General features: G+C 35.0%; 1 protein-coding gene across 3 annotated transcripts in view; it reads right to left on the bottom strand.

Moving 5' to 3' along the window:
- Window positions 1-25356, bottom strand: part of CDH18 (cadherin 18) — a 276573-nt gene that overhangs the window by 13285 nt on the left and 237932 nt on the right. For all 3 annotated transcript variants that reach the window (XM_003789537.1, XM_012805011.2, XM_023513077.1), the window contains exon 9: window positions 14064-14181. In XM_003789537.1, coding sequence (XP_003789585.1) covers window positions 14064-14181 — 118 coding nt within the window. The remainder of the gene's footprint in view (window positions 1-14063; window positions 14182-25356) is intronic.

The following is a 25356-nucleotide window of genomic DNA, read 5'->3' as shown; positions in this document are numbered from 1 at the left end:
CTAACTAGTTAAAAGAGTCTCAAATAATTCAGTAAAGACACGACATTTACAGAAAACTGAAGTATTGTTCATAGTTTTAGATTTGCCAATTTAAAAGTGATGCTTTAACCCAATGGGATGTGATTAGATGACTTTGATTGGGACGTCAAAACAGAAACATACATCATATGAAGAATACTTGAAACAACATAGTGCCTAGATGTCAAATAAGGATTTAGGTGATCAAAATGTTCCTGAAAATATCCAGAAAAAAACTGGAAACCTTCTACATTAATGTCTTGCTGATTTCCGTCAATATATTCCTAGGATTCCCAGCAAGCACCCACTCAGTTCAATGTAGAAATAAATAGCTTTGAATGTATTTTAATCTTTCAGAATAGATAATGATACATCATTTATTTTGTTATATAATCCCATTTTTTGTTCAAATATGATATGAGTGCATGTAGGAAAAAATCAGTGAGATGGCTGTGCAGATGTATATATATATATACACAGGGTGGCCATAAAGTTTGTGTGCAATTTGAATTAGTTGTGGCATTTTATACTGCACACGAACTTTATAGCCATCCTATACATCTGATTCATGACAGCACTCTATAAAATGTTCATGTTAGGACTGTGAAAGAATTGAAATTTAAAAGTCTTTGAAAAGCAATAGTAATTATATAGATATAGTTTCACGTTTGTAGCTGTAAGATTCCCAAATGTCGTTTTGTAGTAAGTCATAATAATTTTATGAGGCTCTTCTTACACAATAGTAAGATGTATTGTTGGATATACAGATTGACTTGACAGCAGCTGGATTTTTCAGGAACAGAAGGCTACATAATAGGACAGCACAACACAAGTCACGCCTTGCTTCTAGAGTTCTTACATAATTTTATTGAACTAGTAATATGCACTCTATTATTTTTTGATATTTTGAAAGATCTCGTTGAGTGGACCCCAATCTCTGTCCTACTGTAGTACTGTGATACATCTTAATATAAAATAAGGCAGGCATTGAAAATACTCCCTGAGGCAAAAATAAATCCTTTTTCATAGTCCAAAATGATTTTATATCTTAGAAAATTAATAAAACTCTGAGCATTTGAAACGCACATTATCAGACACTTACATAATCCCTACTACTTCATCAGTTTCCTCTCCTGATAATGCAGGTAGAAAGATGTGTTTTACCTCATTCATAGCCAAGCATGAAGACCATTAAAATTTTATTTCAAATCTGTCCAAATAGCAGAAATGTTTGAAATTTTCAGATATGGATCTCAAATTTGATTTTTGTAACTTTGTTTTTAATTTGAGGAGAAAGATAGGCATTACAGCCTCAATTTCCACCAGAAAGATGAACAAGCTGATTTCAGTGTTTTTTTATTTTTTCTATTCCTGCCGCAGCACTAAGACCCATTTATGATTTCACTATTATCAGAGCTCAGGCATCAAACAATATGATGTTTCCTGCAAAGCTTCCTTGACTTAATAGGTACTTGATAAATAACAACTTGAACTGTACTCAGCGGGACCTTATCTCCTGTTACAGTTTTCTTATCATCTGTACATGTACTAAGAAATTAAAACCAAAAAGAACCAATATATCTTATAGTATGTCAGCAGTATGATCTCTTTATGCTCTTTAATGAACATTTATTCCTTCATCTTCCCTTTTTGCCTGTCTTTAAATCTTAGAATGGCCCAAAGCTCAGTTTTCAGACCATGAATTCTGCTTGTTTATTTAAGTTTGTAAACATCCTTGTGGCCTCACTTGTCTTTCTGCCAAACCACAAATGTATGATCCAATATGTCATTATGTTCTGATTTGCACCCTGCAGTGTCATCCTCTGACCATCTGCCACACTCCTTTCTGACAATCTTTAAATTGTGAATAACAGAATTGTCCATAGTCTAAGGTTTATGCTTTTACTCATAAATAATGAGACAAAAATAGTTATAACCATCTTAAATGACTCCACTAAGTACATAAAGAGATTTAAACCACACTCTCAAAGGAGATGAGTAACCAATGTAATGAAATTTACATTTTATTGATTGTGTGACACATCGGCCCGTCTAAATTTCTTTTGTCTTTTTTTTTTTAATTTTTTGAGCTCAGTTCTCCCAATCTCAGCAAGAAAATATCTCTTCCTGCAAAGCTACCATCTCTTACCAACATGTTAAACATCAGATTTGAAACTATCCAATCCTTCTTTTTTGCCATTAATTATGTTTGTATATACACAACCTGTCTATTAGAGACTTTAGAAAATGAATATAAATGCACATGTGAAACAAAAATATGAATCTTAAAGAGTACAGCAAAGGGTGGTGCCTGTGGCTCAGAGGGGTAGGCTGGCGCCCCATATGCCGGAGGTGGCGGGTTCAAACCCAGCCCCAGCCAAAAACTGCAAAAAAAAAAAAAGGGTACAGCAAATCTGCTCCAAAATAACACATTCATTTACATAAGTGTTAATATAGGAAGAGAGGGGGATAAAGAAGAAAAAACACGTAATCTTTTAAAATAGTAGTCCAGCCCAAAACAAAAAATGATTTGTAAACATAACACAATGTTATAATAATTGCAGAAGTAGGATAAGAGAAGAAGTTTAAAAAAAAAATGGAAAGGTGAACTACATTGGAAACCCTCCACCTGTTGTTTACTACACACCCTTAGCAAAGAGTGTTATTTTTAGTAAGAAAAGGATGAATCAAAGCGGAAGAAAATATGTTTGGAGTCACTAGGTTTATAAACAGGGAAAAAAATTCTCAGTATAAATTCTTTGAGAGCTTTAAAAAGTGAACATATAATTCTATTTTAGTTTCACCTGCATGAATGCAGCGAGAAGCACGGATGGCTCCTGTAGCACGAGAGCGGAACCTACATTTTCACACAAAGAAAGCACTTGGCATGAAATGATATAATTAGCAATGCTTCTGCTTTGTTTTCCTACTTCTGTATTTTTTCTTGGTCTGAGCAGCTTTCCCTGCGTTGCCATTGTGAGGAGGAGCATGAAAGGTGAGGAACGCTGAAGACTGGAAATCCGTAAGAGAAAAAAGAGACGTCCCCCACCACAAACACACGTCAAAAAATAACCCCCAAATCAATAGAGCAGGAGGTCATCAGAGAGGGAACAAAACCAAATTTATCTACCTTAAAAAAGAAAGAACACTGAAACAAATTGCTAGAGTTGATAACACACATTTTTTCCTGTGTTAGGGTCACGACTGTATGCCACTGTTCAACTTTTCACGAGGCGAACTTGTGTGTTCACCTTTAGGTAAAGGACCACGACATGCTGTCACCTGTGGCTGGAAAATGTGAGTAAGTGAAGGCTGAGATCTGACTGGCAGGAGAAAGCACAGCCACAGAAGAATCAAAACAATGTGTGCTGCCTCCTCCCGGACCCCATAAGTGACTCTGCAGGACACGATTCCTGCCACCTCCATTAGGGGATGTTTGAGGCTTGATTTGTGATTTTGGGTAGATTATGTGTGGGTTATTTTGCTCAGAAACAGGAAGAGTCTCTAAATGGTCTCTTGAAACCCTGTGGGTAAAGACAACATTTCACATGGTTATTCTCTGCAGAGAAATTAAGCACATTATGACACCAGCTGTGAGTTCTTGTTGGAAAGACAAAAATAAACTACGGGAATATCATCTACTAAGACTCGACAATGTCAAAGAAATACAGAATAAAAATTAAAAAATAAACTCACGGTTTCTGCTATATAAAACTAAATACCTGCATTTCATTACCAATGGAGAGTGACATTTCAATGAAAGGACTCCAAACATAACATTTTTTAAGTTTCACAGTGAACATCAAATACAGCCCTTATCATAACCTCTAACTCAAGCTTATAGTTACAGACTTTCACCCACCCCAAATAGCCACAGGGAAAATATAAACAATATTTTTCTATGTTGTTTTTTAAGTGTTCTGTGAAAAATCATAAAACAACTTATAAATAATGTGATCTTCTTCCTTTAGAAGTAGAATGTTACAAAGAAATAAATAAATGTAATAAAGTGAAAGAAAACAACTAAATGTTCAAAATGGTGCAACAGTAGAAAACTGACAGTCTGCAGAACATTTGTTTAATATGATGAAAACATAATTTTCAAACCATTTTTACTGTTTTTAAAAAAATGTGTTATTTGGATTTATTCATTTTTAAGAATGAAAGTATCTACAAAAATTAAACAAAAATGCAGGTCAAAGAAGATAACCTGGATAACAGTATGAGTAATAGATTCTCTTTCTTTCTTTTCTTTATTTTCTTTCTTTCTTTATTTATTTAGTAGCTAGATTCTCACTCTGTCCTCTGCACTACAGTACTATGGCATCAGTCTAACTAACTGCAACCAGAAACTCCTGGGTTGAGTGACCCTCCTGCCTCAGCCGACTGAATAGCTAGGACTAGAGTATCCTACCACAACATCCAGATAATCTTTTTATTTTTAATACAGATGGGGGTCTCACTCTTGCTCTAGCTGGAGTAAAAGATATTCTTAACAGCAAATTGTCAAAAAAAAATAAGCATTTTCAAATTTGAGAGACAAATTAAAAGGGATTTAAAACCCTGTAAACAAACAAAGATGGAAGTGCCCACATGGGCACTAGTAACAGCCGGTGACCAATGGCTGCACAGGTTGCCCTAAAGAAGTCCTAAAGAAGAGATCATGTTAGTGATCTCTTGTCCTACTAAAACCCGTAAGATTTACAAATGCACCTTATAGCTAGAATGAAGCCTAGGACTTAGGTTGTCAAATATCATTGTACCAAGAAAAGCCTAGTCCCTCAGGATACAGAATAAAGATCATGAAACAGAACAGATTACCTTTGTAGGCCAATGATGATTTTATACTGGAGAATTAGGTATTAGGTTAGACCTGTATATTTCAAAATGAATGAACAAATTTATCATATGCCCAAAACTTGGGTTCAAACCTATATTGCTACATTGTGTGACAATATATCTATAATTTATTTGCTATAGATATGAAGAAGTTAAAATTATGGAATGAAATTTTTGATGCCAGATTAAAAGTTTATCACAGTTTAAAGAGAAGGTGATATTAGAGAAAAAAGCTACTTTTTAACATGCAAATATTTCATACTTTTATTATTATGCTAGAATAATACAACTTAAAAATTCTCTAACTTAAAATTCACCTTCTAAGATCTAGTTTGTTTGTTTGTTTGTTTTTTGCAGTTTTTGGCCAGGGCTGGGTTTGAACCCACCACCTCCTGCATAGGGGGCTGGCATCCTTCTCCTTTGAGACACAGGTGCCACCCTAAGATCTAGTTTTTAATTTTAAATAAGATTGTGTTATCATCATTATATTAGTTAATAATAAAAATAACATCATTATTAAACAAAAATAATATGCATTTAGGTCTATATTGTAATAACAATCTTTTTACTTGCTCCAAACCTTTAGTATTTAATAAACAGAGAGCAGCAACTTTCTAGATACATATTGAAGAATGTTGCTAAGTACAAATTTTTCTAACCACCACAACTTGGTCCTAAAACAAATAAAGGATAGAAATCAGAGTATTTTATTTATTTTTTGAGCACAGAATATAGCGTAGTACTTAATAGTGTGTTCTCAAGAGTGAATTCAAATAGCACCGAGTGCTCAGCTACACTTCCCGGGTTAGCTTTTTTTCTAACCCATATAACTGTTGTTGCATTCTTTCATCTCTATACTGTCTTAATTTCCCAGTTACTTGAAAAATATTCTGATTTTCTGTCCCCGGAGGATTAGGTCTCATGTTTAAGAGTGAAATCATGGTCCATCTCTTTTCATAGCACAACTCTGGTAATCTTTCTAACGTCATTTACTTTTCACTGACTTCTGTTACAAATTAGGTTTCATAGTGATAGGAGTCAAAAGGTATTAAGCAGGGACTGGGGGAGGGGCAAGGAGAAGAAGGGGAGGGACTTCTTTAGGGCAACCTGTGCAGCCATTGGTCACCGGCTGTTACTAGGCGGGGCAATGCCAGGGGAGGGACTTCCCCTGGGAATTTGGTTGAAAGAGCAGCCAGCGCAAATAAAGGGCCAAAGGAGGCCAGTCAGTGAGAGCTTAAAGAAACCAATCAATGTAAGCTAGCTTGGTTTTAAAGATTCAGTTAATGTTTGCCAGCAGGTTTGCTCTGGCAGACAAGGCACAAAACACCAAACTCAGCTGAACTGCAATAGCAACTGAATCAGGACCTCATCCATTGTGCTGGAAGTTTTCCTGTCTTCTGATAAACTCTGTTGTGTTCCTTCTCTGAAACTGCAACTCTCCCAGTTATCTTGGCAGTTTTCTGATACCAATAAACAAATATTTTCTTGAAATTTCAAGCTTTTTATCTTCATTATCATTAGGAGCTCTGGTCAGTCAAAACTACCTATTTTACCCCAAACTACATGCATAAAGCAAGAACCACGTGGGAATAGTGTCGTTAAGTAATTTTAACATAAAATGGGATGCTTTGAATTTAATTAAATTTGCGTTAGAATCCCATCCCGTGTACTGAGAAAGACCAAGATCCCCTCTACAATTTCTAAGGACCAGGGTAGGCTGTAAAACATTGTCATTCTTTATGCAATCACCATTTCAACCAAATTTTCCTTTTTTTCTTGGGCACTTATGGACCAGGTCCTTCTTACAGGCCTGCTATAAATCTGCATGTCCCAAAGTAGCACATGCTCAAAGTGAAATTATTAATGAAGATTTGGGTAAACAGACTTCCCTGAAGAGCAGCCAAGTCTAGCAGATATCTGAAGACAGTATCTAATGACAAATACGGTAGCCCAAATAGCAATTCCAAGCTCATTTTCTTCCAAATATTTACTAGGATAACACACACTGCTATATCAAGGTGACACAAAGGTAGATTCTGAAGGTGACGTCCAAAGCTGAGAGGCTTTGAGATTTCCAAGAAGATACTCAGGTACTGTCTCAAATCTACTCACTAGCCTTAATGACATTGGAGAGACCCCAGGGAATTAGGGCTCAAGAATCTCCCTAAGAGGAAGAACAGAGGACAAGAGCAGAGGTCAACTGAGTTGAAAGACAGAGCCAGTTAGCACGTTTTGGATCATAGTAACACGTGCACATTTCCATGAGTCTTAAGATACTATAAAAATGTCAACAATTTTAAAAATATAGTTCCAGGCATGGTGGCTCCTGCCTGTAATGCTAGCCTTCTGGGAGCCTTGGGCAGGTGAATTGCTTGAACTCATGAGTCTGAGACTAGCCTGAGCAAGTATGAGATCCCATCTCTGCTAAAAGTAGAAGAACTAGCAGATATCATGGCAAGCACCTACTTGGGAGGCTGAGGCAAGAGGAACTCTTGAGCCCTAGAGACTGAGGTTGAGGATGGCATCCTTTCTCTGAAGCCCGGTTTGTCTTGCCATTGTTTAATGACACTATTCCCAGGTGCCTCTTGCTAAAGGAAAGTCTGAGTAAAATAGCCAGTTTGTGACTGACTGATGCTGACACTGATAACATAGAGGAAAGCTTGAAATTTCAAGAAAATATTTGTTTAACAGTTTCAGAAAACTGCCAAAATCACTAGACTAGTTTCAATTCCAGAGGGGGATAAATGTGGAGTGGAGAGCTATTGATTGCAAGGCCTCTTTTCTTCTGCAGGTATTTGCTTACCCTAGATACTGACAAGATTCCTAGCTGGGGATACAGAAATTGGGAAAGCTTTTGAAGCATCCTGGGCTTGCAATTCAATTAGAATTTGAGAGGCCTCAAACACATGACAGATTTTCCCTACAGGCATTTGTTAAACTGAAAGTTTAAACTGAAAGTTAATTTGGAAATTTAACAGAAAGCTAAAGCCTAAGCTGAGAAGGCCTGGAAGACAAAGAGCTTTTTTGCCTTATCTTAGTGTTGAGCAATGATTAATGGGCCAGCGAGAGTGGCAAGCAGCACTCCGTGGAAAGCCCTAGGGTCGTGCTTTAGGAATAGAACAAACGGGAGACAAGGGAGTCTAAGCAAACTGGCAGTCAGCCCTGACTCAGCACAGACTCTGACTGGAGTAAAGTGACAACCCTTCTCTCTAATCGCTTAGCACAGAAAAGGGTGAATACTCTTTGGAGAAACAGATCATCATCTGAGCCTCTTCTAGGGCTACGGCTTCATTTTTGTCCCCTCTGAACTTGATGCACTTTGTCACCAAAGCCAACGTGTTAGGAGGAGGGGCCTCATGGACGGTGTGTAGGTCCTGAGGGCTCCACTCTCGTGAATCGGTGAATGCTGCAGCTTTCTAAAGGGATTTTGGAAGAGGATTCTCTCACGTCTGCCATCCTGCCATATGAGGAAAGACTGGCCTCGTTTCTCTGGAGGACGCAGCATTCAATTTGCCATCATGAATATAGACACCAGGCCCTTACCAGACACCAAATGATCTGAGACTTCCCAGCTTCCAGAAATGTAAGAAATACAGTTTTATTCTTCAAGAATTCCCCACTCTCAGGTGTTTTGTTATAGCAGCACTGAATGTGTGACATTCAATCAAAACATACTAGACAGATCAAGGAACAAGACTATACATTCCAGGCTTCCCTCCCTCACCCTCAAACCACAAGGGAAAAAAAAACCTGGCATTGGGAACAGATATTAGAATAAGTTGACAATGATTATAAAATCACTACCATTAACATGTTTAAGAAAATAAAAAAAGAAATAACTTTACCAGCAATGCACATGTCTGTAAATGAACAGCATGGTTATTTGCCAGAACAATGAGTATTTGGACCACGTTTTCTTTCAATGGATATGTTTTCTCCACTAGGATTCACTCTTGTTCCCCCAAGCAGAGCATTAGCTCCACACTGGCTGTATTTTCTCCCAATATATTCACAGTATGTGTCACAGTGAGTAATAAAAACTAGGCTTAATACAATAAACTTTTAAAATTCAACATGATAGAACATTCCAGAAAACTGTAATGCTCACATAAATTATAAATTATCCGGTTCCAAATTAATCAGGGGGATAGACTATATGGTGGGGAAGATAAAATGGGAAGGGGAAACATCTCGGAAAACATGGGGCATTGCTGTAAATTTACCCATTTAGCAAGGATATCTGTTATTAAATCAGAAAACGCCATTAGGGTAGAGATGGGGAAGATCTTCTCAGTGGGTATGAGGGAATTAGCTGCCTTATGATTCAGGGGTAAATACTATTAGGTACTCATTTTTTCTATGGATTTTGTATATACACAGTAATAAGTCATAATAATTGATTAGGTGCTTTTACAATAGTTTCTAGTAGGAACTATTTCAATAAAGTATTAAGGAATGTGAAGGAAGTCTGGTCTAAGATTCTCCTGTACTTGCAGGCTAGTAAGTTAGCCTGCCATGATGTTATGGATGTGGGAAGATGGCGCAAAACTCCTAGGTCAGGGATAAGGAATTTTCACTGATGGCACAGAAAGCAGCATAAGTTTTTGTGTGGTTTTTTTTTTAAATATTCATCCCCTTATATTCTAAGGTGGAGGGAAATGGTACATTAGAGCTCAGGTGCGTCCTGAGTGCTCAGCAGGTACGTATCGCAGCTAAGGAACCTGAAGTTTCAGAAGCCTGGATCCTTTTTAATGAATTGCAAGAAAACTTGCCAAACACTTACCTCAGAGAGTATCACTACCTTTGATATACTACACAGCAAATAAATACATACTTTGTTCCTAAGGGGGACATTAGCTATTTCTTCCAAGGCTAAGCATTCTAGAGGAGATAGTTTGGAAAAAAAGGGATGTTAAGTCCTCTCCTTGCAATACAGGAAGGAATGTTAAGAGATTAATAGAGAATTGTCTCCCAGCAAGAAGATCTTGAGGGGTGGGGGAAGATCCCAGAATGTGAAGAAGTTCTGGCAATATTGTTCACAAAGGAAAACTGTTTCAGGGTCTTAAATCATTTCCTAATAATTACAGTTAAAGATGATAGATAATACTTGCCTACTCACAATCCATTGTGTATATAGCACACAAATGGACCTTTAGAAATCTCGCTACTACATAATTCCCATGATAGAGTTTCCATATCTTCCGTTTATATTGTGATGAAGTTTATTTGAAACAAAGAAAAGAAAAAAAAGGAAATTGACTTGTCACAGTGTACAAAACTGTGAGAACTGGCTGCAGCCTGCCTTTCCAGTCAACCTTTACTGCGATTTCCTAGGCAAGCAGTCCCAGGTTATGAATGACACAGTTTCTATGGGCTTGTTCTCACGTTGAATTTGCATGTAAGTTGGAACAGGCCTATTTACCGATTACTGTTATCACCTCCATTTGTAAGTGGAAGTTGCATGTCAGTTGGATGTTTGTAAGTCGGAGACTTAATGCAATAGCCCCCATTAGTAATTGTGATTTGTATGTTTGTATAAGATGTTTGTAATTCGGGGACTGCCTGTGGACATCAAGTTTTTTGAGCTCACTCTGCTAGTCTTCCCTACCGTAAGGCCTCTGGAGTTGTTCAACTTCCTATCTACAATTTTTAGCCATTCTCTATTTTACTGGGAAACTTTGTTCATGACTCAGTTACCAATTTAAATATATCTCTCTTTAGGAACTTAGCCAAACTCCCTATTCCAAAAGGAGAACAGGTCTTATATGACATGGATAGCATGTCATTTTTTGTTTCATTTCAGGGCATACTTGCCCTATCACATTACATGTCTTTGAGAGCAGAAAAGGTTCCTGGAAATATTTGTGATGACATTATCACTTGCACAATGGTTGAATGAATAAATGAGTTTCAACTCAATAAGTTTATTACTCTGAAATAATGTTACATATGTTTTAGTGAACTATTTCATGTAGAAAATAAAGGAAATATTAACACTCACTCAGATTTTAAACATATTAGTATGCCACATTTGTTTAATATCATTTTTTTTTTTTTTGCCATTTTTGGCCAGGGCTGGGTTTGAACCTGCTACCTCCGGTATATGGGATCAGCGCCCTACCCTTTTGAGCCACAGGCGCTGTCCCAAGATCACTTTTTAAAGACATCAAACATGACAAATACAGCCTTCATATTCTACCTGATTCCATTTCTCTCCATTCCATCCCCATTGATCAGTCTTCTGAATTTGAGATTCATCTTTTCCAACTACATATTTCAATTTTATGAAATATTTATGAATATTCTATATATTAGATAACTATAGTTATACATGTATATAATTTGTACATCTAATGTATATCTTCACATATGTGGGTATCTATAATTAAAATTAAAATTTTAGTTAACATAACGTTTTCTAGTTCTGTCTTTAACATTTTCGAGATATATCGTTTTTTATACATGAGGTTTCCAGCCCTGTAATGTGAAAAATGTGAGTATCAACAATGGGTGGGTAAGTTTCACTTTCTGTTGCATCATGTTATCTAATAAGTCTTGGCCATGTTTTAAAGATGCTATTGACTTCTTTTTATATCTTGAAATTATGAAACCTACTTATATTAAGGCAGTTCTCATCATTTATACATTTTTATTTTTCAGACTAAATTCATTTTCTGATTAATTTCTTAATTCTTTCAATATCTCTGAAGTTTTTGCTTCTCAAGCTTTTCGTAAACAACAACATGTGATTCTCTTCATCTCCATGGAAATCATTGCTCTGAGCTCACTCCTTGCCATACAGCAATAAGAAGATGAGACGGAATCAGTAGATTCCTGGTCCTATCCCTGAGTTAAAGGCTGTCTCTGCTTTCTCTTTTTTCCCTGAATATGTACATTCACGTGAACAGTGGGTGCAGAAAATAAATGGCTTTAATTTTTTTCTTCTAGATTTCTTTTATGTTCTGGGGCCATATAAGTGTCTGTTAACTCAGGTAATGTAATGCCTATGGACCTAGGATCCAGCAGGCTGGGGGTTTCTAACTTTTACTCTGTTGTGCTTTTATGCTGCTTGTTGCTTAGGAAAATAAAATAGTTATACAGACATAAATAAATGACTGCTGTAAGTATGAACGTACGTACATATGGATTCATCCTGACATGACTATTCCATTTTTAATTTTACCTTTGTATGTTATTATCTATAATTGCCTTATTTATGGAAAAAAGGTCATGTGATTCTAATACAGTTACATATGGTAACATACATTCTCCCAAGGCTGAAAAGTTGGTATTTCTAATCACAGATTAGTGAATATAAAGACTGAGGCTCAGGAGGTGAAGGGGCTGAATTTAGGTTGGGCACTTGGCTTAGTCAAGTCCATGTTTTCAGCTAGTACCTCCTTTTCAAAAACTGCTATACTTTCTACCAAAGAGTAATTCTATGTTATTTATGATTTCATCAATTCTAAAAAAAATGGAAAAAATATTCTTACAAATATGTTTAAACATCTTTACTATGAAAGTTGGGACATGATAAACATCCATCTGTATGGTTAAAATTAATGTTTCAAAATAAATAAACAAACAAGTTTTGTATACGTTTTGAGGAGAATACCTTACATGTGAGTTGTAGCACTGGTAATGTCATATCAGTGAATTAAGAGATTTTAAATACAATCATTAATTAAATTCACAAATTCCAAATATAATAATCTTGTATGAACTTTTAGTTGCTGATGTGGGTGTCAATGAAAATACCACTCTCCTGTTTTTCTGAAGTGCATTCAGAGTTATGCATATGAAGCTTAATAGCTGAAATTTAACACATATTTAAATTTATTATCAAATTTTACTATAGTATTGTCACATATTCAATTTCTTTTTAAAACATAAAATAAAATTTTTGTTGTAATAGAAATAATTTCAATGGAAATATAAGCATGCGTGTCTAGATTTGATTTCAGTCATGAAAACAGCAAGATAAATGCTGTCTTAGATTCTGAAATTCTTGAAATATAAGAAAATATAAATTTACTTTTTAACATGATTCATGCATTTAAGTGCCATAAATATATTTGGATTGGGAGATGTGATGTTCAAATATAAGTAAATGTACGATAGTCATATGCTATTTGTCATGCCCAAACAATACCTATTCTGATAAGTAGAGCTGATATAGGGCTACTTAAAATGGAAGAGACAATTAAGCTGTTTATGTCTCTGTCAACCTTCTCAAGGCTTCAGGCACACTACGGTATCCTTTTTATATTTACAGAACATTAGGGATAATGGGGAAAATGCTTTTAGCAGGTTGTCATTTAGCAACTTGCTTTTTTGAAAATTCTTCTTTTAGAAATGTACAAAGAGGAAATTAAATGTTTGCTTCAAAATATATGTGTGATTGTTTCCTTTATGTGATTCTGAGATAAGCATTAAATCCTACATAACAGCATATTTAGATAAACAATATCAAAAATAGTATGGAGAAGGGGAAAGCTGATACTAATCAGAAAATTTCACAGACTGAACAATGTACTGTTTCCTTAAGGGTAGGAAGAACGCCTTGTACATAATCTTGAGAAATCTGCCAAACCAGATTTCATATAATAATGAATCTTCCAGAGTAACCAACATATGGAATTTCCCCCATGCCACAATAAGAGGGGTTTAAACAAAAATGATCCCCAAACCTTCATGTTCCACAGTATTCTGTACCTAGGCATATCTATCTTTCAACCCCTATTTTGGAAGTATTCTGCTAACAAGAGGAAACATAATTTGTACAACATATACCAATAGCTTTGCTAATGCAAGATGATGCATTTCCTTTTGTAACTGTCTCTAGGACATATTTTTCATTTTTGCTAATTTAAATATTTTCTCCCTCCTAGCAGTTGCAGGAGCTCTCATAAACAAGTTTGTCAGCTAAGATTTCTCTTAAAATTTTGCCCAAGAGCACATTACATGTACATTTCTTGTTTAAAGGGATGCTTCTGAATAAATTCAATGAAAGTTATTCGTACATATGGCTCAAATTTAAATACAAGCTATTCACAAATCATAACACATTAACATCCAACTGACTTGGAGTGCTGATTTGCAAGCTGTTCATGGGTATATAAGAATAAAGGAAAACCGATGAAGCTTATTTCAGACAAGTCAGAGCAGCAACCACGTAGAGCAAAAATATATATATTTATGTTCACCTTCATTGTCTTTAAGAGTGAAGTTTGGATTCATCGGCAGGCGTTCATCAAGGAAGAAGTTAAACCTTGGTCCATTGGCAAAATCATCCTTATCAGTGGCACTGATGGTGTGAATGACCTAAAGAAAAGATAAATAATTGATGGTAAATTTAATTTTGCTGATGCCCCTGATTGTAATTATTGTCTATTAATTATTAAACAAAAAAATTAAAAATCCCTTCATCAAATTTTGTTTTTAAATTTAACTCATAATATTACAGATTAGCTTGGTCTTCATTGTATTAGAGTTTAAGGAGAACAAGGCACACTTTATAAGGTTTCACTCTTTTTTTTTTTTTTTTTTATTTGCAGTTTCAGGCCGGGGCTGGGTTTGAACCCGCCACCTCAGGCATATGGGGCCAGTGCCTTACTCTTTTGAGCCAGAGGCACTGCCCAAGGTTTTACTCTTTATGTTATCTAACCTGGCACAAACATGATTTTTTCTTTATCATTCACAGCATTGTAGGACCACGTAGTTATAAGATCTTTGTACGTACCATGTTAGAAAAGACTTAAAATATTGTTTGCACAAATATAAATACCCCAGTGTTGATACGGCATAGTCTTGCAGAGTATGTGGTTCTCAGTCAATAAACGCAAGAGCAGTGGAGTCTTACTTTTTTTTAAAAAATCTTTCAAGAGTCCTCAGATGGTGAACCTGAGTCTTGGAAGAATTGTGATGTGCCACAAATCTCTACAGTAGCGGCCGAGGTAAAATCAGACACTTAGTTATTTATTGATAGAGTCTTATCTCTAGTGGTGAAGAAAAAAATTCTAAAATATACTTTTAATATACATTAAGGAGCAGAGTAAAGTTAGACTATATAAATAAAATATTCCAGGTGGCCCAAGAGCTGACCACAGATTTCAATAGCCATGGCCACGGTATGCATTAAAGGAGGCCAAAACGAACATGAAATATGGTATTTTCAACTTTTAATAATGATCCTAATGTCTACGTGTCTTCTTTCTAGAACTTCCTTAGAATAATTAAAAACAAAGATGGCAAAATGAGTTTAAAACTAAAGTTTATTATTTGTGAAATACAAGTCTTTTTAAAATGGTTACATTTTCATAGAAGATTTTACTTAATTTCAGCTGATTTCATATTTTACAAGGGAAATAACTCACTAAAGGGTATCACAGTTAAAATCTGAATTCTTTTCCATGTCCTGAGTCCATTAGTTTATCGGGGAGATGAGGAAGAATGTAAAGATTTTAAGAAAAAGTTGTCCGTGGAAGTAAAATTAGAAAAGTATGCATTTTCATTAAGTAGAGACGTGCTTCAGGGTCCAGAAGTGATAAACTTCCACCACGTATTCCCCCACCTCACCCCTTTCTATCCTTTCCACCAGTGCCAAAAGGTATTTGTTCAACAAGCAAACCCAGGTGCTCCTCACCCCTCATCTCCAAAGAAACTTATTTCCCTTTCTATTCATCTCTATATTTACTCATGAGCTCAAAATTTCGTCTTTACTTATTGATTGTTTTCTTCTGTCATTTAAAGCACAACTAGCTTCTGGACAGACAGTTCTTTGTCTTGGCTTTTGACTCTGAGTAGGAGAATGCACTGATGGATCATCAGGAGCAGTGTGATTATTTATTTTCAAGTGCACAGAAAGGTTCGACTAGAGTTCAGAGCGCTGTAGCAGCTGAGGCTCAGAGGAACATTCTCTATGCATCAGTTAATATAAAATGGAGGTAGCAAAATTGTCAAATATTCAAGTGTGTCCTCAAGGTTAAAAATACAAAGCAGGTATTGCAGAGTACGCACACACATCCCTAAGTGAGCAGGGCCCCCGCCCTTCATTCACTGTGATTCTCCGGGCTGCAGCCTTGTTTTCTCTATGGTAAGGACCTCATAACACAGTAACAGAGCTGCCACTTTACTACCTGCCCTGGAATATAAATTAGAGGCATTGGCGGGAGCAATTCATTTAAATCAACTACACTATTGTATGTTTTCTGTCATCAGACCTGTGGGATTATTATTTTCCTTTTTACTCATGCCAAAGTTAATTTATAATTTATTTTAATGTCTTCTCAATATTTGACAAACATGAGTTTATTATAGTTTACGAACTGATATAATTTATAGTCTACTGTGTTTTCTGTGTTTACTACAATGTCCTCTCTGTTTTTATACAGGCAACTTCAAATCTGAATGGAACACACACTCACTACTAACACATTTGGTTTCTTAGAAACTCTCAGTGTCATCTATACAGGAAATGCTGATTTTATTATCAGGTTTTGTTTAAAAGTGTCTCATTCATCTTGAACTCTTGTAGAATTGTTAATTATTCATCTATGTTTCCATTTTGTACCCATCGTATTTATGAAAATAATGTTTCTAGAACTTAAAATATTGGTCTGCTTTTTTCCATAATTCTAGAATACTTTTTTTTTTTTTTTTTTTAGAGACAGAGTCTCATTTTATCGCCCTCAGTAGAGTGCTGTGGCTTCACAGCTCACAGCAACCTCCAACTCCTGGGCTTAGGTGATTCTCTTGCCTCAGTGTCCTGGGTAGCTGGGACTACAGGGGCCCACCACAATGCCTGGCTATTTTTTTGCTGCAATTTGATGAGGGCCGGGTTTGAACCCACCACCCTCAGTATATGGTGCCAGCACCCTACTCACTGAGCCACAGGTGCCCCCTAGAATACTTTCTTGATCTGAGATATCATGCTCAATTTTTCTAGGTCACAAATCACCCTGTTCCTTTCTTCAGAAAACAGGATTTGTATTCAATGTCATCTAAGACTTCACTTACAAACATACCTAAGAACTTGCCATGTTTATGGTTTTTAGAAGACAACATTTCTGGCAAATATCTACATAATTGCAAAGTTTACATCATCAAAATTATCTACCCCATTGCCAGAGTTCCGATGTATATGCGCTTTGTTACCTGTGCTTTCCATTTGTGCAATTGGTTGGTGAGGTAAAATCTCTAAGAATTTCTTTTTTTTTTTTAATTCTCATTCCTTCTAACTAAAACAAAATGTTCTCTACCATATACCCATGATCTAGTTAGTGCCTAACATGCTTACTTATTTTGAATAGTATGGCAGAAATAAAATCACAGATTTAGTCTTCTTTTCAAAAAGGGGGATAAATAAATTGATCATTGATATTTATAAATACCATTAGGACACTTTCTGATGGTTACCACAAATACCTGTAGCTACTTTTAAAAATACATTTTCTACAGTTCATTACTGCTAGTCACTTTATTAGGAAAAAAAAATCAGTGTCACACTTTTGCTAAAATATCATTAGATTTTGGTAAATGAACTAGCCTTCAGCAATATAATTAAAAAGAAAGTTCTAAAAAACATATCATACTTATACAAATTAATCTATGTGTCTGTGTCAAAATATACCCTTTAAAAGGACTGCATACATTTATTTGATAATAATATCAACTTTCATAGGGAAATAGGCTTGTCTTTTCAAACAGTGTAAAACCTCTATTGATCTACTTAACTTTTTTTGACACAGTAATATATAGTGAATCGCATCGGACTGGGACAGAGGCCAGTGTTATTTAACAAGATGGGTTCTTTTTAGTGTTTTGTTGTCTAAGTTTTCTTCTAATGAAAAACAAAAAGAATCTAGAGGAAATTTAATATGAACAAAACACAAAGCTATCTCGTTATTTTTCAAGGTTTCTGAGTTAGGCATATCTAAATTCTTTTGAGTTCACCCTGCTTTGGGATCTGACTTCAAATTTCATGCATGCATGGCTTTCTGGTTAGTATGGTTAGTATTTTTTTCACTCAAGGTACCTAAAAGATTATTTTTTTCAAAACAGAAAAATATATTGACTCAGAGGACTACATTGTTGCAGTTCATGCTGATATCTGAATTACCTGAACTCTGCTGTCATAAGTGGTTTAAACTTCCCTATAAGACCAATCTGTTTGCCATAGCAACATACTGATATGTTTAGGTGTCCAGCATCCATAATAGAAATATCTGTAATTCTAAAAGCAATTGCCATTGAAAGAGGGACTGTCATACAGCTAGGCAGTACACAGACTTCAGTCAACTTATTTCCCAAATTGTTTAAATAGCTTTTCCTATTCTAATCCTGTATCAAAACACAGGAAATTCTTCCAGAAGTGCTATCCGTAGGAGTTAAAAGAGTCAAAGATCGCAATATTAAATTAAAATAAAAAGAGCCAGTCTATTTCACTCTGTATTGGGTTGATCACACAAAGAGAGCACTTAGATTGATAATGGATTTGTTTAAATATATATAAGGGCAACAAAACTCAAACGTGATATTTTCTCCCCTCAAAGTTTCAATTCGTTTTTGGTGTGAGATTTGGAAACACACTGAACACCACCACAAGGGTTCAATTCCCTCATAATTAAAGATGGCTAACTAGAGTTTGAAGGAATGAAAAGAAGCAATAACATAACCTAATCAATTCAAAAACAGAATCAAAATATCTTAGAATTTACCATGTTCAGTGTATCAATTACTTCCTTAAAATTAAAAACAAATATGAAAAAGAAAATTGCCATGTAAATGAATGGTTAAGGAGACCCACCCAAGGCTCGTTATAATAACAATAATGCTAACAATAATAATAATATCACAGGTATAGCCATCTCCTAAAAGTATAATAGTTTTTCATGCAGAAAAAATAGTAAGTCATAAAAGAATTTGAAACTTATTGAGTTTTGTATTTATATAACCTCAGCATTAAAAAGTCCCTGAAATTCTGGCAATTTGTATTTTAGAGATGGGGAAATCCCTTGTTAATGTCACTTAGAATTATTTCACAAAAATGCTGCAGAGTTTTTATGGTCAATGCAGAGAGTAAAACAGAGAGCCTGGCAGGTAATGTTATATATTTCGAGGGGAACAGATCCTAGGACGAATAGATCAAGTGAACTGATCTAATGAGAAAAAAGTGGAAAATGTGAGTGGTCACCAGAAAAAGTTGAGGTCAACAGAAAAATTCAAGGTCACTGTCCAGAAAACTGAGACCGGCATTTTAAGTTTAGGGGCCTATGTTCACATATGGAGAAAAAAATATGTCAACGGAGCCAAGAGCAAGGTCCATTTGTAATTTGCCTAGATTTTCAGCAGTCTACAAAGATGGACTAGAAAGTGTGTTCTGCATAATAGTACAAGAACATTCCCTATTCTCAGCACTTTGGAATAAGTTTGAAATTTAAAAAATATAATTTACTTGCTTATTTCAATAAATAAATATTTTAAAATGACAGTTGATCAGAAAACAATGTTTGGTGCAAATATTAGATTGAGTCCTTATATCCTATTTCAAATCATGTTTTCAATTACCGATTTTTAAAACTGTGAGTAACCTACTAATCATACAAATAACGGTTCATTGAGGGAAAGCCCTAAATTTGAAGAGTTGCTATCTAATCCATTCAGAGGATTATGGCCGTTTGGGCTGCTTCCAGGACTTGGCAATTACGAATTGAGCTGCAATAAACATCCTGGTGCAAATGCCTTTGTGGTAAAATAATTTTTGTTCTTCTGGGTAGATACCTAGTAATGGAATTGCAGGATCAAATGGAAGGTCAACTTTTAGTTCATTGAGGAGTCTCCATACTTCTTTCTGTAAAGGCTGTATTAGTTTGCAATCCCACCAGCAGTGCAGAATGAATGGACAAACTGTGGCATATGTATGCCAAGAATACTACTCAACTATAGAAAAACATGGAGACTTTACATCTTTTATGTTTGCATGGATGGAGTTGGAACACATTCTTCTTAGTAAAGTATGTCAAGAATGGGGGAGAAAGTATCCAATGTACTCAATACTATTATAAAGCAAATCTATAAACACACTCTCATAAGAATGGTAAAACAAAAATATAGTCTAGCAAGGAGGAGAGAGGGAGTGGTGAGGGGAAGGGAGGGCATTTGGTGGGATCTCACCTAATGTACACAATGCAAGGATGTATTTCAAAATCACTTAGACTAAATTTTAAATGTCTCGCCACCAAGGATAAGTGAGGTGATGATGATCTTAATCAGTTTGATTTAAGCTTTCCACATTGCATACCAAATCATCACATTGTACTCCATAAATCTATACAGTTGTGATTTTAGTGACAAATTAATAAAGAACAGTTTTTAATCTAGAGAGGTAGTCATTAGATCTTAATAGGGGTAATATTTATTCTTAGATATTTTGTTTTTTAACATGATGCTAAGTGGGATCATGTTTAATTTTTTAATTGTTTGTGGTATGAAGAAATATAAATAACATGCTTATATTGACCTGATTTGTAACAAATGCACTAATTTCATCCAAAAAATCTCATGGTTTATAGTGACATGGTCACTTTCATTGTTGTTGTTGTTAACCTGTGTTAAAGTTAGTCAAATGCTTTGAATTAATCTGTTGAGGTGGATTTTGATTTTTCTTTGTCTCATTTTAATGTATTATTCGTTTTTCCCTTTATTTTGTTTGGAAATATTTTATTTATGGTATTTATAACTATGGACATGAGAACAGCTATGGTTAAAATAATGTCTTCATCATATTTTGATATTAAAATTATGTCATCATTATAAAACTTTTAAAATGATTTCACCTTTTTTTTTAATTCTTAGATTTTAAAAATTACTACAACAATTTCCCTGACATTTTGGTAGGCTTCATCATTAATGCCATGATAACATGATTTGCTTGTCAAAGCTTTTTATGTATATATTAAATGTACTTAGCACCTAAAAGTTTAATCAGTCTTTATTCTTGTGCCAGCTTTGATAAATTATTCTTTCCTAAAAATGTATGTTTGTATGTAAATTTTCGAATTTTTGTGTAAAATAATTTATTGTAGCATATTATTTTTTGTTTCAAGATATTAAGAGGTTACAAATACTTTTGTTACACAGATATCTCGTGTCAAGGTTAAGTTAGGCCTTTTAGTATGCCCATCAACAAAACAGTGTTCACTCTACCCGACAACTATTTATTCTTTACCCTCCCCCATCCTCCTATCTTCATAATTAGTAATGCCCTCTACATATATTTGTGACCATCAATTACTTCCCAATTATTGACTTTAGATATCTGTATGATTTGTGGTTATCTTCCCTCTATTTTCCCTAACATTGTTTTTGTGTTATCTCCCTGGGCTCTCTCTCTCCCTTTCTCTCTCTTTCTCCTTCTCTCATCAGCCTTAACAGGGACTGTCCCCACCTTTTCAAATTATGAACTGATTGGCTTCTTATTGTTTGCTTTTGATTCATTTCTATCTCATTGATCTCTGCTCATAAATATATTTATCTTTCCCTCTATATCATTAAAATTAATTTGACTATTAATTTTCTAACTTTTAAAAAATGAATTGTTAAGCTTTAATTGGCATTCAAATCAATAATTTTCTCTATTATATGTATTTGAAATTATAACTATCCAACTATTCATAGTTAACTGTTACTTAGAAGCTTTGATCTATTTTCCTTGTCTTTCTTCATGGACTATTAGATTATTTACAAGTTCATTTATTTGTTTCCAATATAACGTTTTCTAGAAATAGTTTTGAATTCCTGATTAGCCATATTTATTGCAAAAATGAGACTAATAAGGGCTATCCTTTGCAAATTACTAAAACTTGCTGTTTGGCCCAGCCAATAGTTAATTTTTGGTGAATATTTTCAGCAAATTTTGAAATGTGTTACCTAAAGTCGATGTAATTGCCAATGAATACAGTCTACTAATTGTGATATTCAGTTTTTTAATATACTTTGTGAAATTTTATGTGAATATTCTCTTCCGTTACTTGTAAAAGTGTGCAGAAGCTCTGAATTTGATAATAGAGTTGTCTATTTCTCTTTATATTTCTATCCCTTTTTGCTCTGTTCAATTGAGGGCAATGTTGATAAATATATCTACATTGAATATAGTTATTTCTACTTGGTATACCAGCTGCTTATATCATAATGAAATTTGTCTGTTTATAGCTATTATTTCCTTTAATAATGGGTGTGTGTGTAAGAGAGAGAGAGAGATTATTTAGGAGTGTGTTTAGATACCTTCCTTATTTTTATTTCAGATTGTTTTCTTTATTTTTTCTTTTAGAGACAGAGTCTCACTTTGTTGCCCTTGGTAGAGTGCTGTGGCATCACAGCTCACAGCAACCTCCAACTTTGGGGCATAGGTGATTCTCTTGCCTCCAGAGTAGCTGGGACCACAGGCGCCAGCCACAACGCTGGTCTATAGATTGTTTTCTTTTTATATTGATAATGGATCTCTTATAAGCACTATTTTTTTTTTTTACACTGCTTGCATTTGTTAGGTAAAGTCCCTCTTATAATTGTGTCCTGCCTCCATGTGGTGTGTCACACCATGAAATAGTCCCCACCCCTCTTCCTCCTTCCTTCTCTCTGCTCCCCCCCACCTCCATCCCACAACATGTACTAGGTCATCCGTTGTTCTCATATCAGAATTGAGTAAATGGGAATCTTGATTCTCCAATTTTTTGCTGCTTTACTATGACAAATTTATTTCAATTCAATCAAAGATAATACAAAAGATGTAAAGTCTCCATCTTTTTTAGTGGCTAAATAGTATTGCATGGTACACATATACCATGACTTGTTAATCCATTCCTGGATTGCTGGGCATTTAGGCTATTTCTACAGTTTAGCAGTTGTTAATTGAAGTGCAATAAACAGTCTAGTGCAAATGTCCTTATGATAAAATGATATTTTTTTCCTCTGGATAGATGCCCAGTAATGGGATTGCAGGATCAAATGAGAGGTCCAGTTTGAGTTCTTTGAGGATTCTCCATACTTCCTTCCAAAAGGGTTGTCTTAGTTTGCAATCCCACCAGCATTGTAAAAGTCTTCCCTTCTCTCCACATCCATGCCATCTGCAGCCTTGAGACTTTGTGATGTGAGCCATTCTCGCTGAGGTTAGATGATATCTCAGGGTAGTTTTGGTTGGCATTTCTCTGATGATTCGGGATGATGAGCATTTTTTCACATGTTTGTTAGCCATTTGTCTGTCTTCTTTAGAGAATGTTCTATTCATCTCTCTTGCCCACTGATATAAGTTTTTCTTGGCCTTTTCATGTTGATTAATTTGAGTTTTCTGTACATCCTAGTTATCAAGCTTTTGTCCGATTTGTAATATGCAAATATCTTTTTCCATTCTGATGGCTATCTATTTCCTTTGGTTGTTGTCTCCTTAGCTTCCCAGAAACTATTCAATTTAATTAAGTCCCATTTGTTTATTTTTGTTGTTGTTGCAATTTCCACCGAAGTCTTCTTCATAAAGTCTTTCACCAGTCTGATAACTTCAAATGTTTTCCCTCAGAAATTTTAATTGACTTTTAAAATTTATTCTGATAACAAGCACCATTTAATTTGATTACTCAGTAGTTTAACTTAAATACAGATGAATACTTTAAATTCCCCAATTTTATATTTTCTTCTTATATTTCCACTTCTTTTCAATTACTTATGTCTTATTTCTTACCTTTTAAAGTGCCATCAACACTACTTATAAGAATTGTACGTGCCAAAATATCTCATTTTCTTATTTTGTTGAGGCAAAACTATGTCTCAACAAAAAACATAAGTTCTTCATTTTAACTTTCAATATTACTAATTTCACAGAAGTTTCTGGATTATGTTGGAACTATTACATTACATTGGTCATGAATCGCTAATTTTCATAGGATCACATTATTAGTTTTTTAATATGCCATTCTGGAATCCTTAAAATAATTTCTATATGAAAAACATTTTTTGTCTTTATCTTTCCCTTCCTAAAACATAGGAAATCATACACAACAGTTTTGTAGGTAAATGAATTATTGTGAAGTTAGTATTTGTATATATTATTATATTCAGGGAATAGGACTTTAAGCCTTGCCTTATTTAGCACAGTGTTTTTCTTGACTTTACTTTTGAGGATTATTCTTAGTAGAAAATGGATTTAATATTTCCAGTTATTGTCTTATAACTCTTGGGACTTATCTTTTCCTTGTTTTGTGCATTTATCATCCTGATTTTACTTTTATTATTATTACTTTGATCTATTTTGAGACAGAACCTCAAGCTGTCACCCTGGGTAGAGTGCAGTGATGTCACAGCTCACAGCAACCTCCAACTCCTGGGCGCAAGCGAGTCTCCTGCCTTCACCTCCCAAGTAGCTGGGATTACAGGTGCCTGCCTCAACACCTGGCTATTTTTTGATTGCAGCTGTCATTGTTGTTTTGGCGGGCCGCGGCTGGATTTGAACCTGCCAGCTTAGGTGTATGTGGCTGGCGCCTTAGCCATTTGAGCCACAGGCGCCCATCCTCTTTCCTGATTAAAAAATAAATAAATAAATAAGCCTTTAGTATTGTCCTAATGAAGGTCAATATGGATTTTATGTATTTTAGGTTGCCTTTTTAAAAAATAAACTATTTTAATTAAACATCTAATTGGAGATTCATAGGCAGTTGTGAGAACTAATACAGAGCAATCACATGTAAACCTTACCTATTTTACTACGCAGGTAATTTGTTGCAACATGGCATGGAAACCAGGGTACTGACATTGGTAAGGGCAACATATAAAACATTTCATGAGAAGGACACTTCATATTGCCATTTTAGGGTGTCACTCACTGCCCTTATCTTTTTAGTCACTAGCAACTAGTAATCTATTCTCTTTAATTTTGCTGTGGTAAGAATGCTATTTCAATGCTATTTCATACATTATTCAAATTTGGGGAATTGGCTCTTTTATTCACTCAGAACAATTTCTGGAGCTTCATCAAAGTCATTGCATGCATCACCTATTTGCCCCCTTTTATTGCTGGATCATATTTCACTGTAGTTATGAACTACTGCAGCCTACTTGAATATTCATCCACTGAAGGACTTCTGATTTGGTTCTGGCCAAGGTCTGTTATGAATAAAACTGCTATAAATATCCATGTATAGTTTGCTGTGTGTACATAAGACTTCATATCTCCAGCTGAAATGCTCCAATGAAGTGGCTGGATGATATAATTGCTTGGTTAGTTTTGTGTGAAGTTGCTAAAATATATCCTAGAATAGCAGTACTTATTTATACTCTCACCAGCAATATAGAAATAATCTAATTTATCCACTAACAATTGGTCAAGTTTAGCTTTTATGATAAGTGTGTAGTGATTTCTCATTGTAGCTTTAACTCCAATTTACCTGATCACTAGTAATGCTGAAGGTCTTTTCATGTGATTGCTGTTTCTATATCCTTTTCAGTAAATGTCTG

The sequence above is a fragment of the Otolemur garnettii genome, unplaced genomic scaffold (assembly GCF_000181295.1).
Source record: "Otolemur garnettii isolate 467f Iridium unplaced genomic scaffold, OtoGar3 scaffold00033, whole genome shotgun sequence".
NCBI classification, from domain to species: domain Eukaryota; kingdom Metazoa; phylum Chordata; class Mammalia; order Primates; family Galagidae; genus Otolemur; species Otolemur garnettii.
Note: the sequence above shows the minus strand (reverse complement) of the source record. Positions and strands in the feature narration are given on the sequence as shown.